Source organism: Coregonus lavaretus (genome assembly GCF_964263955.1).
Source record: "Coregonus lavaretus genome assembly, chromosome: 13".
Classification (NCBI taxonomy): Eukaryota; Metazoa; Chordata; class Actinopteri; order Salmoniformes; family Salmonidae; genus Coregonus; species Coregonus lavaretus.
Window position 1 is genome coordinate 51,612,605 of NC_140000.1, and position 15,169 is coordinate 51,627,773.

The 15,169-nt window shown below is 45.0% G+C and overlaps 1 protein-coding gene across 1 annotated transcript in view; it reads right to left on the bottom strand.

The window, feature by feature from the left end:
- LOC311139750 (staphylococcal nuclease domain-containing protein 1-like) overlaps positions 1–15,169 on the bottom strand; it is a gene marked incomplete at its 3' end in the record, with an annotated part of 64,639 nt that overhangs the window by 15,375 nt on the left and 34,095 nt on the right. Inside the window, exon 11 of the mRNA XM_084174689.1 lies at positions 6,842–6,937. Coding sequence (XP_084030815.1) covers positions 6,842–6,937 — 96 coding nt within the window. The remainder of the gene's footprint in view (positions 1–6,841; positions 6,938–15,169) is intronic.

A 15,169-nucleotide genomic window follows, 5' to 3' on the forward strand; every position in this document is an offset into this window, starting at 1 on the left:
CAAATTGAGAAAAAAAAATCCAGAAAATCACATTGTAGGATTTTTTATGAATTTATTTGCAAATTATGGTGGAAAATAAGTATTTGGTCACCTACAAACAAGCAAGATTTCTGGCTCTCACAGACCTGTAACTTCTTCTTTAAGAGGCTCCTCTGTCCTCCACTCGTTACCTGTATTAATGGCACCTGTTTGAACTTGTTATCAGTATAAAAGACACCTGTCCACAACCTCAAACAGTCACACTCCAAACTCCACTATGGCCAAGACCAAAGAGCTGTCAAAGGACACCAGAAACAAAATTGTAGACCTGCACCAGGCTGGGAAGACTGAATCTGCACTAGGTAAGCAGCTTGGTTTGAAGAAATCAACTGTGGGAGCAATTATTAGGAAATGGAAGACATACAAGACCACTGATAATCTCCCAAGATCTCACCCCGTGGGGTCAAAATGATCACAAGAACGGTGAGCAAAAATCCCAGAACCACACGGGGGGACCTAGTGAATGACCTGCAGAGAGCTGGGACCAAAGTAACAAACACACTACGCCGCCAGGGACTCAAATCCTGCAGTGCCAGACGTATCCCCCTGCTTAAGCCAGTACATGTCCAGGCCCGTCTGAAGTTTGCTAGAGTGCATTTGGATGATCCAGAAGAGGATTGGGAGAATGTCATATGGTCAGATGAAACCAAAATAGAACTTTTTGGTAAAAACTCAACTCGTCGTGTTTGGAGGACAAAGAATGCTGAGTTGCATCCAAATAACACCATACCTACTGTGAAGCATGGGGGTGGAAACATCATGCTTTGGGGCTGTTTTTCTGCAAAGGGACCAGGACGACTGATCCGTGTAAAGGAAAGAATGAATGGGGCCATGTATCGTGAGATTTTGAGTGAAAACCTCCTTCCATCAGCAAGGGCATTGAAGATGAAACGTGGCTGGGTCTTTCAGCATGACAATGATCCCAAACACACCGCCCGGGCAACGAAGGAGTGGCTTCGTAAGAAGCATTTCAAGGTCCTGGAGTGCCCTAGCCAGTCTCCAGATCTCAACCCCATAGAAAATCTTTGGAGGGAGTTGAAAGTCTGTTGCCCAGCGACAGCCCCAAAACATCACTGCTCTAGAGGAGATCTGCATGGAGGAATGGGCCAAAATACCAGCAACAGTGTGTGAAAACCTTGTGACTTACAGAAAACGTTTGACCTGTGTCATTGCCAACAAAGGGTATATAACAAAGTATTGAGAAACTTTTGTTATTGACCAAATACTTATTTTCCACCATAATATGCAAATAAATTCATTAAAAATCCTACAATGTGATTTTCTGGATTATTTTTTCTCATTTTGTCTGTCATAGTTGACGTGTACCTATGATGAAAATTACAGGCCTCTCTCATCTTTTTAAGTGGGAGAACTTGCACAATTGGTGGCTGACTAAATACTTTTTTCCCCCACTGTACTTCTATCTTTTATATTGACTGAATGGAGTGGTGGAGGGGCATAGAAGAACAAGAGGATAAATAACAGACAATGTTGGGTTCAAATCCCATTTGAAAACATTTGACAAACAGTGCACAAAACATTAGGAACGCCTTCCTAATATTGAATTGTGAACCCCTTTTGCCCTCAGAACAGCCTCAATTCATCGGGGCATGGACTCTACAATGTTTCGAAAGCGTTCCACAGGGATGCTGGCCCATGTTGACTCCAATGCTTCCCACAGTTGTGTCAAGTCGGCTGGATGTCCTTTGGGTGGTGGAGCACTCTTGATACACATGGGAAACTGTTGCGTGTGAAAAACACTGCAGCGTTGCAGTTCTTGACACAAACCTGTGCGCCTGGCACCTACTACCATACCCCGTTCAAAGGCACTTAAATATTTTGTCTTGCCCATTCACCCTCTGAATGGCACACATACACAATCCATGTCTCAATTGTCTCAAGGCTTAAAAATCCTTCTTTAACCTGTCTCCTCCCCTTCATCTATACTGATTGAAGTGGATTTAACAAGTGACATCAATAAGGGACCATGGCTTTCACCTGGTCAGTCTACATCAAGAGCAGGTGAACCTAATGTTTTGTACACTCAGTGTACATTAGCTGGGGTTGATTGAGCATGCCTGTTACAATGGAACCAATAGAATAATGGCAAAAGTTCCAGCCCACCGCCAAACTTGCACTCCATGCAAGGCTAAAGCAATCGCTGAAAGTATTTGAAAGATTTCAAATAGTGTTTGAATCCATGTCTGGTTGGTGTCTCATGCAGATTACATTTTCCATTTGAGATATAGACCTAGTTGATGTGAGGATTTTAGAGTCAGATGCATTGATAACTGTAAATATGTCTACTAATTCTGATGCCGCTGTGCATTTACGTTTTAATCTCGCCCTAATCTAAACAACAACAAGGCCGGGGTGATTAATAGTGTGTTTAAAGCAGAAACAAATCATACTGCCACGGGTGGATCAACTTGGCTGACTACATCTCTACCTTCCATGCCTTATAAAACGAGGCGCTGGAGTGGAAAACCTGCAAAATACCCCGAACACACATACACACACGCTCATTTAAAACACACACAGAAGCACATACACCCACAAACTCTCTCTCTCCCTCCCTCACACACACAGACCCCCCCCCAATCAAGCTCTCGCTCCAGGCACAGGAATGTTTGAGTTGTTTTCTAACACACCCAGGAGTACAACTTCTCTCCGTAAACCACAGCACCACTAGAATGCTGCTTCTGGACTGTCAATGCGCTGGACGTTTAGTGGAGGAAACAGACACATTGGAGGGCCTGAATGCAGAAGAAAAAGATGTCTAGAAGTGTGTGTGTGATTTTATTCCTACGGCGTATCCAACTCGCTTGCGCGTCATTATGCATGCGCATAAACACTTAACAGCGGCGCGTGTGCTGTCGTTTAATCACGCGATAAACCCTGGCATCGTAAAATCACACACACACACAGTATTTTAAATGGGGCCAAACATGATGAACATGCCATTTTCATAACATCCCCAACACAGGTTAAACTCTCTTTTGACACCCTCATTACATGGCTAGATATGGGCTGTTATGCCCCGTGTTGTATGACGAGACAACACACACACTAGGGGTGGAACGCTTCTCCAAACCCACGGTTCGGTACGTATTGCAGTTTTGGGGTCACGGTTCGGTTTCTGTACAGCGGGTAAATGAAATGCCAACAGTTACTGTAGTTCATTTTTGTTTATTTAATACAGAAGTGTGGGTGTTCCTGACTCCATATATGACCATGAGTCATAATGCTCCATGAGAGCACCATCAGCAATATAAATGAATGAAAAACACACGATTACTCATCAACAACACTAGAATAAAGTGCAATATGCATGTGAAATCAATATGTGAACATGGCTCAGACATTGTATAGGCCTATGCTATAGTGTTTTCTTACAAAGAAAAATATGCACACTTGTGTGACTCCTATAAAGGGGGCGTGTAATTTCCCACTCCGGCGTTAATGTGATGTCACTGTTAAGTAGCTCTCTGTAGCTCTGGAGGTCCATCTATCTGTAGTAAGCACAACACAGAAGAACTTCGGCTTCAGCTTGCTTATACAGTGGGGAGAACAAGTATTTGATACACTGCCGATTTTGCAGGTTTTCCTACTTACAAAGCATGTAGAGGTCTGTAATTTTATCATAGGTAGACTTCAACTGTGAGAGACGGAATCTAAAACAAGAATCCAGAAATCACATTGTATGATTTTTAAGTAATTAATTTGCATTTTATTGCATGACATAAGTATTTGATCACCTACCAACCAGTAAGAATTCCGGCTCTCACAGACCTATTAGTTTTTCTTTAAGAGGCCCTCCTGTTCTCCACTCAAAACCTGTATTAACTGCACCTGTTTGAACTCGTTACCTGTATAAAAAGACACCTGTCCACCCACTCAATCAAACAGACTCCAACCTCTCCACAATGGCCAAGACCAGAGAGCTGTGTAAAGACATCAGGGATAAAATTGTAGACCTGCACAAGGCTGGGATGGGCTACAGGACAATAGGCAAGCAGCTTGGTGAGAAGGCAACAACTGTTATTAGAAAATGGAAGAAGTTCAAGATGACGGTCAATCACCCTCGGTCTGGGGCTCCATGCAAGATCTCACCTCATGGGGCATCAATGATCATGAGGAAGGTGAGGGATCAGCCCAGAACTACACGGCAGGACCTGGTCAATGACCTGAAGAGAGCTGGGACCACAGTCTCAAAGAAAACCATTAGTAACACACTACGCCGTCATGGATTAAAATCCTGCAGCGCACACAAGGTCCCCCTGCTCAAGCCAGCGCATGTCCAGGCCTGTCTGAAGTTTGCCAATGACCATCTGGATGATCCAGAGGAGGAATGGGAGATGGTCATGTGGTCTGATGAGACAAAAATAGAGCTTTTTGGTCTAAACTCCACTCGCCGTGTTTGGAGGAAGAAGAAGGATGAGTACAACCCCAAGAACACCATCCCAACCGTGAAGCATGGAGGTGGAAACATCATTCTTTGGGGATGCTTTTCTGCAAAGGGGACAGGACGACTGCACCGTATTGAGGGGAGGATGGATGGGGCCATGTATCGCGAGATCTTGGCCAACAACCTCCTTCCCTCAGTAAGAGCATTGAAGATGGGTCGTGGCTGGATCTTCCAGCATGACAACAACCCGAAACAGACAGACAGGGCAACTAAGGAGTGGCTCCGTAAGAAGCATCTCAAGGTCCTGGAGTGGCCTAGCCAGTCTCCAGACCTGAACCCAATAGAAAATCTTTGGAGGGAGCTGAAAGTCCGTATTGCCCAGCGACAGCCCCGAAACCTGAAGGATCTGGAGAAGGTCTGTATGGAGGAGTGGGCCAAAATCCCTGCTGCAGTGTGTGCAAACCTGGTCAAGACCTACAGGAAACGTATGATCTCTGTAATTGCAAACAAAGGTTTCTGTACCAAATATTAAGTTCTGCTTTTCTGATGTATCAAATACTTATGTCATGCAATAAAATGCAAATTAATTACTTAAAAATCATACAATGTGATTTTTCTGGATTTTTGTTTTAGATTCCGTCTCTCACAGTTGAAGTGTACCTATAATAAAAATTACAGACCTATACATGCTTTATAAGTAGGAAAACCTGAAAAATCAGCAGTGTATCAAATACCTGTTCTCCCCACTGCTTGAGGGTGAAGTTCGTAATGTGTCGGGAGCACTTTCACGAGGTGCTGAAACCCGAAATTCTTCTCAACCACCGAGAATGAGCACATATCCACGGTTTTAAACATACCTATCACTCTTGTAATTACTTTTGCCCGGTCAGAATCAGCTGCGAAGGGCTGCTTGAATGCAGAGGGGAGACGATTAAGTGTTGTTTTTTTGCTCCGGTGGTAGGAATACTGGGGTGATGTCGGCGTAAATGTGTCAACATGTTTCATGTTTGAGGTGTTGGCAGCTGCATAGGCTATTCTCGTTGAGCAGTGGCGACATACTCTCTCTGTCCATCGCCGTTGTATTCTACTGGAAGCCAAAATATTCCCAAACTTGAGATTAACCGATGATGGAGCATCCTCCTGGTTTATCCACCACACCACTCGCCTTCCTACAGAACTAGTTCCCGGCTGCGCCTCACAAAAGGACAGTTTGAAATGCGGAAATTAAGATTCAAATTTTGATTACAATGAGTGCATAGGCTATAGTTGTTTAACGGAATGGACAGATTTTTTATTTTTTTTAAACTCAGATTTACTCAAGAGGCATAGTGTTTTTAAAAACCGTTTTTTAAAAATGTACTTTGGGTTCACAGTGCGGACCGAACCGAGGTCCCCGTACATTTACATTATTTAGCAGACGCTCTTATCCAGAGCGACTTACAAATTGGACGGTTCGGTACGAATACATGTACCGTTACACCCATACCACACACAGAACTGCAATAATTATCTCCTCTCACTCCGTTAAACCATGTTAGGGGGGGTTCATTTAACTGTGTTTTTGCACTTTGACAGTAAGAACTTCTGACTTAATTCAGTCTTCGCAAATCACAAATACCACGCCGCCATCATTATTGTCGCTTCACTCTACACTAGCTTCGAGGGAGAATATAGAATATTGAGTCATTAAAAAATCATTAACATTGATGATTAAAATGAATATGAGGGGGGTGACGAGTTTCCAAACTCTTATTGAATACTAAACTCTCATGGCCCCTTGCTCAGTGCTGTGAAAAGCCCATAGGATTGTGTCTGCCTGCGTGAGTGTTTTGCAGTCTCTCTTTAGCTTAGTACTTCAGGCCCTGCTGTGAAGACAATGTAAAACTACATTGGCCCAGCATGTATGGGACCCAACAAATCAGTACTGTGAGATGTAAGGCCCAGATCTGGAGCGAACAGATTGAATCTCCTGATTAAAATCAAATGGTCAGTCAGTGTATGAGGTAGGGACTAATCGGATGTCACGTGACATGAAGCAAACAAGGTAAAATAGCATAGCAGGTGATGTATTACAGGTGTGTGTGTTTCAAGACAACATGAAATCAAAAGGATGATCTAGACCATTGGTTCCCAACCAGGGGTACTAGACCCCCTGAGGGTACTGGGTCTATCCACAGGGGGTACTTGAGAAGACTCATGTGACCATAGGCTTACTGGTAAAACGCACATGACGGGGTACTTCAGGGGTACTCCGGGCAGAGAAAAATTCAGTAACCGAAAAAGGTTGCGAACCACTGATCTAGACTACACTAGATCTTCAGTGAGAACCTCTGGAGCAGATCTAGTCAACTACAGCTCTACGTGAGTGGGATGTTGTGGGCGTGGTTCTCTTACCTTCTTGCCAATGATCTTCTTCCTCATGAACTCGCGGGCCTCGAACATGTAGGGGATGTCGTAGATGGGACGGAAACGCTTGTCTTTGTTCTTCTCCTGCAGAGAGAGAGACGGACAGAGAGAGAGAGCGAGAGACAGACAGAGACAGAGAGAGACACAGAGAGAGAGAGAGAGAGACAGAGAGAGAGAGAGAGAGAGAGAGAGAGAGAGAGAGAAAGACAGACAGACAGAGACAGACAGACAGACAGAGACACAGAGAGAGAGAGACAGAGAGAGAGACACAGAGAGAGAGACACAGAGAGAGAGACACAGAGAGAGAAAGAGAGAGAGAGACAGCGAGAGAGACAGGATGAGAAAGAGAGAAGGGGAAATCAGAGGGGGACAGAAAGAGAGAAAAAGTTATTAAAACGCATTCAAACACTGACTTCCTTCCATCCATCCTTCTCATCCTTTAAAGCCTTCTTGTTTCTCTGCAGATGTGGCCTCGGCTTCCCCTTCCTCCCTTCCTCTCTTCCCCACCAGTTTGAATCCCCACTGCACTGAAAGCTGCTGGGCTGTTGGTTACCGTTCCCACTAAGGAGTCCTGTCACCGGGGAGATGTGATGAGGAGTGGTGCCATTGTTCCATCTCGCTCATTAACACTCCGGCATGAAAGACAGCATCACACACACACACACAAACACGTGCAAATACACACACAGCAGGAACAGAACATAAATAGACTCATTTGCATTTTCAAAGGAGTGATTCTTTTTTTCCATCCTTCAGTATCAGGGAGACACACAGGCGCAGGAACACAACAATTACAGTGAATGACAAACACACCCACACAAAGAAATGACACACGCACAAATGCAAAAAAAAATAAGGCTATGGATTACAATAGCTCTGTGTTTACCGCCCATGCCCCTCCTCCATTCTATGAAGACCATTATTATCTCTCCCCACACACACAGCGCTCGCCCTTTCCTCTCCTCCTTTGGGACGTTCTATTCTTTCTCGTGTCGGGGCTGACATGTGCGCTGTGCAGCTGAGCATATGGAAAGTTCTGGAGAAGAGGCAACAGGGGGCAGTATGTTTGTGTGTGTCTCTCACAGGAGCACAGGCCTCGGGGACGGGAAGCCCACCCCATAGTTCATAGAAAGAGAAACCAACGTTACAACAAAACAGCAGGCCACACCCACGCTCCATTTCTATTGGAATACATTCCCTCTGAAAGTACTTACCTACGCTAGCTAAGTGCCCTTAGTGAACACCGTAAGGCACCATTCAAAAATTGTTGACCTGACCGTGTGAGCCGAGGCACCTGACTTCACAGGAGGGACTCCAGCCACAGCAAAAATCACAATCTTAACCGCTTAATGTGGTTTCCGTTAACCTTAGCCAAAGTGTAATGATGTTTGGGTCGATTAGCTTCCCCCCCTTTTATTTTCCTCTCCCTCCACGGCTCAGTGAAGCGCAGTGCTTTTGAGAGGTAAGCTAATCAATCTCACACCTGGCCAATGGAACTCCCCTCCTGCTGATTCCCAGAGCCGCCGTCCTCCATTTTGTTTACCCAAGGGCTTATCACAAAGGCCTTTCATTGAAGCACAGTTACCTTGGGATGAGGGGTCTTTGGTATACTGCCTAGGGAGAAGAGTCCACCATTTTGTGTTTAAAGAGGCTTATCACAAGGCCTTTCAATCAAACCCAGTTACCTTGGAATGAGGGCTTTTCCTATACTGCCTAGGGACTGAATCCACCATTTTGTATCTAAGGAGGTTTACCACGTGGCCTTCACCTCAGGGCACAGTTACATGGGTGTTAATAGGCTTTCACTGAGCTGACTCTCCGAAACTCCTCCATTTTGGGTCTGCCAAGGCCTATTATGAGCCCATGGTACCATGCCCAGATACAACTACACTTGGGTCAAGACTACTCTCGCTACTTCACCTCGCAGAAAGACACTCAAACATTTGTTGATGAGATGTTTCGCTCAAGAAAGGATCCAAGTCAGGAGGGAAAAATACCTAAATGTCAGCTGTACTGTTTTGTGCCAATTAGAGAGAGGGAGAGGATACATACCTATAGTCTCCCCTGTTCTACAGAGGAGTGTGAAACCCCTCAGGAGGGAACGAGAGAGAGAGAGAGAGAGAGAGAGAGAGAGAGAGAGAGAGAGAGCGAGAGAGAGGGAGAGCGCGCAGTGGGGAAATGAGAGAAAAATGAAGTGAAAGACTGACAGATAGCGAGGCAGACAGAGACTTGGGGAGGAAGAGAGAGCGGAAGAGGACAGCCTCTATCCATCTAAATCTCAAACTATAAATATCTGTGTAGTCCCTAGAGCGGACACATCGAGCCCATGTGACCCAAGGACGCATCTAATGTCACCTTGTGTGAGGACACAGTGTCCCAGTAACCATGGCAATGGAACACAAAAGGACAAGCGGTTGGAAGCGAGAGATGGAAGGAAAAGGCCCCAAATCACTTTTAAAAAAGAGGGACATAAAATGATTCCACAACGCCTGGGATGGATAGGCATCGATCCGCAGGAACCACACAATATTTTACCCTGCGACGGGTCTAATGTACTTTGTATGACTCGAGCTACTGAGCCTTCATATAAACTGGCCATATAAACTAATATACTGTTCTACTGTCAACTGTTCATATAAACTGGCCATATAAACGAATATACTGTTCTACTGTCAACAATTGGTGATGACTAACGTCAGCCTCATCCTGCTTCCATCTTTTACAGCGCATGTGGTCCTCTGTAGCTCAGCTGGTAGAGCACGGCGCTTGTAACGCCAAGGTAGTGGGTTCGATCCCCGGGACCACCCATACACAAAAATGTATGCACGCATGACTGTAAGTCGCTTTGGATAAAAGTGTCTGCTAAATGGCATATTATTTATATTATTATGATAGAAAATGTCTATTTACACAACAGCTCAAAACGCTGCTCTGCCCATTTCACAGTCCTGTAGGCCCACTGATGTTCATGGAAGGTAGCGTGTCTGTACAATACACACTCAAGCTCACTCTTAACATTTTAGTCATTTAGCAGACGCTCTTATGCAGAGCGACTTACAGTTAGTGAGTGCATACATCTTTTTTTTTTTTTTCATACCCCCCGTGGGAAACGAACCCACAACCCTGGCGTTGCAAACGCCATGCTCTACCAACTGAGCTACATCCCTGCCGGCCATTCCTCCCCTACCCTGGACGACGCTGGGCCAATTGTGCGCCGCCCCATGGGTCTCCCAGTCGATGCAGTGCCTTAGACCACTGCGCCACTTGGGAGGCCAGTGGATGGCCTTAAAGGATGGCATCGATCTGTGATAAATGACGCAGAGCAGAGAAACAGGGGATGTGTTCTAATACCCATTTAAGGCGTCATTCCCTTCATTAACAGTGACAATATTGAAAGTAGACAAGGATAGGAAGCCATTTCAGAGGATTGAGACAGTCAGATATATAACCGTACTGGTACTGTAAATTCAACAAATTCCATGGTTTTCCCTAAATCCTGGTTGGAGGATTCCTGGAATCAGGAGGGAATAAGAAGGAACTGTAACCATGAAAAAATCCAACCATGACTTCTGGAAAACCAGCGAATTTATTGAAAAAGTTCCCGTAATTTCGGGAAGTTGTCCATAATTCACTGACTCAACACAAAGAGGAAATCATATAGAATGGGCTAGCTAGCCAATACTCTGCCAACGCGAAAGGCACCATTATATCCAATGCTAGAACTGAAGTGACCCTTATATCAACATTATTCCTCACCTCGCCCCTCTGGGCCATATATTCTATTTGGGGTAAATCCTTTCACTCTAAATGACCCCTGGTTGAGACAAAATGTATGACTAGCACAAAAACATGACACTGGCTGTGTAGCTGTAGGGGATTGAAAACAACAAAGTGGAGAGGGGTCGCGACCTACTGACCCAGAGGACGGGGGTCGTGTGGTGTGGAATGTGCTGGTAGGGGGGAGGAGTGTAGGTGTGGGGGATTGGGGATGGATGTGTGTGTGTGTGTACAATGCCTTGTAAAAGTATTCAGACCCCTTGGATTTCTTCGCATTTGATTGGGTTACAAAGTGGGATTCAAATTGATTTGTCATTTTGTCAACAATGACACAAAATACTCTGTCAAAGAGGAATATATATATTTTTATTAATAAAAAATAAATAACTAAAATAGTCGTTGCATAAGTATTCAGCTTCCTGAGTCAATACATGTTAGAAAGACCTTTGGCATTGCTTACAGCTGTAAGTCTTCTTGGGTAAGTCTATAGCTCTGTCAATATGTTGGGGATCATGACTAGACAGTAATTTTCAAGTCCTGCCATAGATTTTCAAGCAGATTTAAGTTAAAACTGTAACTTGGCCACTCAGGAACATTCACTGTCTTCTTGGTGAGCAATTCCATTGTAGATTTGGCCTTGTGTTGTATGTTATTGTCCTGCTGAAAGGTGAATTCCTCTCCCAGTCTCTGGTGTAAAGCAGACTGAAGCAAGGACTTTGCCTGTGCTTAGCTCCATTCAGTTTATTTTTATCCTGAAAAACTCCCCAGTATTTGCCGATGTCAAGCATACCCATACCATGATGCAGCCACCACCATGCTTGAAAATAAGGAGGCAGTTACTCAGTGAAGTGTTAGATTTGCCCCAAACATAACGGTTTGCATTTAGGCCAAAAGGGATATTCCTTTGCAGTATTACTTTAGTGCCTTGTTGCATCACTGCCCTTCTTTATGAGGCTTTCGAAAAGCTTCCTTGGTCTTGACAGAGGACGGGTTAGTCATTCAAAACTCATGTCAACTCTTATTTCACACAGCCCATATAACTTGATGTGTTAAGCCAAATTGAATTCCTATACCAAAGTAGCCTTGCCTAAACAAAGGGGCTGAATATTTATGGAACAACTATATTTTTGTTTCAAACTTTTTATTGATCTTATCAACAACAAAAAATGAATAAACAGTATTTCAAAAAAAATATCAATTTGAATCCTACTTTGTAACACAAACTGTGAAGAAATCCAAGGGGTCTGAATACTTTTGCAAGGCACTGTATGTGCTGTGCGTGGAGTGCGTTTTTGTGTGTGCAGACTCCACAGTGTGTATGGTGTGTATGTGCTGTGCGTGGTGTGCGTTTTTGTGTGTGCAGACTCCACAGTGTGTATGTGCTGTGCGTGGAGTGCGTTTTTGTGTGTGCAGACTCCACAGTGTGTATGGCGTGTATGTGCGCAAGCTAGCCTGTAGAGAGACAGCGAACATTGAAGATGGAACTGTACATTGGGGGCCTTTGAGAGAAACGGCCTGCATTTAAAACCGCATGCGTAATGACCTCCCTAAATAAATGAGCATTAAACAGTTGTAGACTGGGATGGAGGGAAAGAGAGGAGAGGAGTACACACTGCCTGAAGCGAGAACAAAGGCATACATGGCACTAGCTCAAAAACACAAACACACCCAAGCCATTTGTCAACAACCACTGTGCTTGCGCACACACACACACACACACACCTGATTACACTGGGTGCCTTCTTAACCCTAGCTCTATGAAACACAAACAAACTAGCACATCCCTCAATCTTTCACTTCAGCGAACATGCATTATACTACTTTCATATGCAGTCAACCTAGTCTGAGGGCCAGTCTCTTTAGCGAACATTACACTCCTTGTCATTGCCAAAGAGACTGGCCTTTCGGCAATATCAACGTTCAATATGCGCTGGATTTACAGCGGAGTTGCTCATTGGTTGTTGGAAATAAGATATTTTCCATGACAACATGTGGACACTCAAAAATAGAATTATAATTTATAACAAAGTCAAAAACATTCAGCTGTTAGCTAGGCAAGTCGTATTTTGAGATGTTTTGTGGTTGAAATTGCAGTATGTATTTTTGAGAATTTAGACATGAGCTAGCAACTTTTGACAGACTTTTGTCTTGACAAACAAATTGGTTGCTTAGGAACCATGTTCTGTGGAGAAAAAGTAATATAGTTCCAATATTTACATAATCTTTGTGATTGGAGGATAGCTGTGAGGGTGATAGAATCAGTATCAACTCCTAAAACTCATTAATGATAGAATGTTTATATTTGAAGATGGCAGCGAGGCCAATCTCTTTGGCACATGACGGAGTACAGGGAACTATACATTCCAAAAAATAAATAAAATAAAAAACATTGTAAAGTGGTTATCCCACTGGCTATAAGGTGAATGCACCAATTTGTAAGTCGCTCTGGATAAGAGCGTCTGCTAAATGACGTAAATGTAAATGAGTGGACTAGCTAAAGAGACTGGTACCCAGGCTACAGTCAGACTTTTACTATAACATCCCCATCCTCCACAATCTTCAACGACACACACATTTAAAATAAAAACATCAGAGTACTCCTTTTTCTGGGATAGTCATCATGTGAAGTATCCTGGGGTAATATGTTTTTATTTATTAAAGTCACAGCAGCTTTCCCCCTTTCTCTTGGGTCTGGGTGCGTTTTCCTTACTACCGCGTCACACAATGCTACGCAAGTTGTCTCATTGACGTAGCTAGCTAACACACTCTCCGCTAACTCCACTGTCAGTCTCACTGAGGACAAACATCATCTTCTCTCCTTTGCCTACTCTATCGTAGGATATGACATAAGGGCTGCTGGGTTGTGCGTGGGCAAAAACTTTCAGCCAATCGCAGGCGAGGAGGGCGGGGTCCAGCCAGCGTAGGGGAAGTGTCAAACAGCCAATGGGGTGTGAGATGAGTCACGGGGGGACGACCCCAGACGACAGGGTCAGCGCGCCACGCTGGAGGCCACAGGCACAACAAACGAAGAGAACGCATGGCGAGACATGAGGAGGGAGGGTGGAAGAGGGGTATGAGGGCATGAGCGGTGAGGGAGTGAGATAGATGGAGAGAGAGAGAGAGAGAGAGAGAGAGAGAGAGGTGAGGGCATGAGCGGTGAGGTAGTGAGATAGATGGAGAGAGAGAGAGAGAGAGAGAAAGAGGGGTGAGGGCATGAGCAGAGAAAAACAGACACAGAAAGAGGGGAAGATCAAGGGAATATAACATCTTCCACTAAATACAAACACGTACACAGACTGAAAAATACCACCAGGCACTTGATGGCAAAATAGATGCTGCACGCAGAAGCATGACACACATACAGTCTAGCTGTAGAGATGAGAGGAAGCTATTCTGTCCGCATAAGTATGAGACATACACACTAGCTATAGCGATGAGTCGGAACTATACATTCCACCTAAGGATGAGACACTTCCTGTGTATGTTCCCATTACATAAAGAAGACGGTTTGTCGTCATCTCTTATGCTATACGTTAACCCCCCATTACCCAAACACACACACGAAAAGGGAGGGAGTGGGTGTAACAGTGACTCATTGAGCTGCTCTGACATCTCCCCCCTCTACTCTTGCGTTTTCTCCAGGCTTGTCCTGCTGCCTGCTACTGCTGCAGAGGCTGGCTGGAGAGAGAGAGGGGGGGGGAGCTAACTCCAACCCTGCCTGCTCAAAATAACTCACATCTGAAAATATACCACTGCCACACCAGAGGAGAGCAGGAGAGAGGGGAGGGATGAGAATGTGGATGAGTGAAAAAGAGAAAGGAGAGAGGCCCAGAGTGGAGAGCGAGAGAGAGAGGAAGCAAAGCCTAAAAAGGGTTGGTACCCTTGACGCGAAGTCACGTTTCACTGTGGCTAATCACAATTGGTCCCACAGCCTGTCAATCAAAGGACATGTTTTGTCCCATGATGGGAGGAAGTCCCGGCACCCAGAGAGCGAAAGGGAGAGAGGGGGGGGGGGGGGGGGAGAGAAGAGTAGAGGGCAGCGGCTGTCACAGTTCATCTGTGCACTGGTCATCGCATCTGGCCCTGGAACCTTCCCATATGGCCACACACACGACTGGCCCTGGAAACTCCCCAAAGTCCCAATTCAGCTTGGAGGAACAGGGAGGGGGTACACACACACTCTTTTGCTGTGGACTTCCGGAGGTCACAGAAGGGACTGTAGCCACAAGCTGTGAGCGTGTGCGGAAGACTACTTATGAGAAGCCAATTCCAGTCTGTCTACTGACACAGGCAGCTTAGGAGAACATGGGTGTGCGCTCCTAACAAAATCAGGCAACTGATCAGGAGTGAGATGAGCATTTAGCAGACATCTGGCAGTAAGGAAAGCAGGGCTAGCAGACATGCTGTCACCCTATATAGTGCATTTAGGATGTGGACTTTCTGTCACCCCAGAAGCACATCAGACAGCTGGACCAGCCACACTGCATGGTGACGACCTTCCACTTCCAACTCTCAAAGACTTTATCTCAAGGACAAACA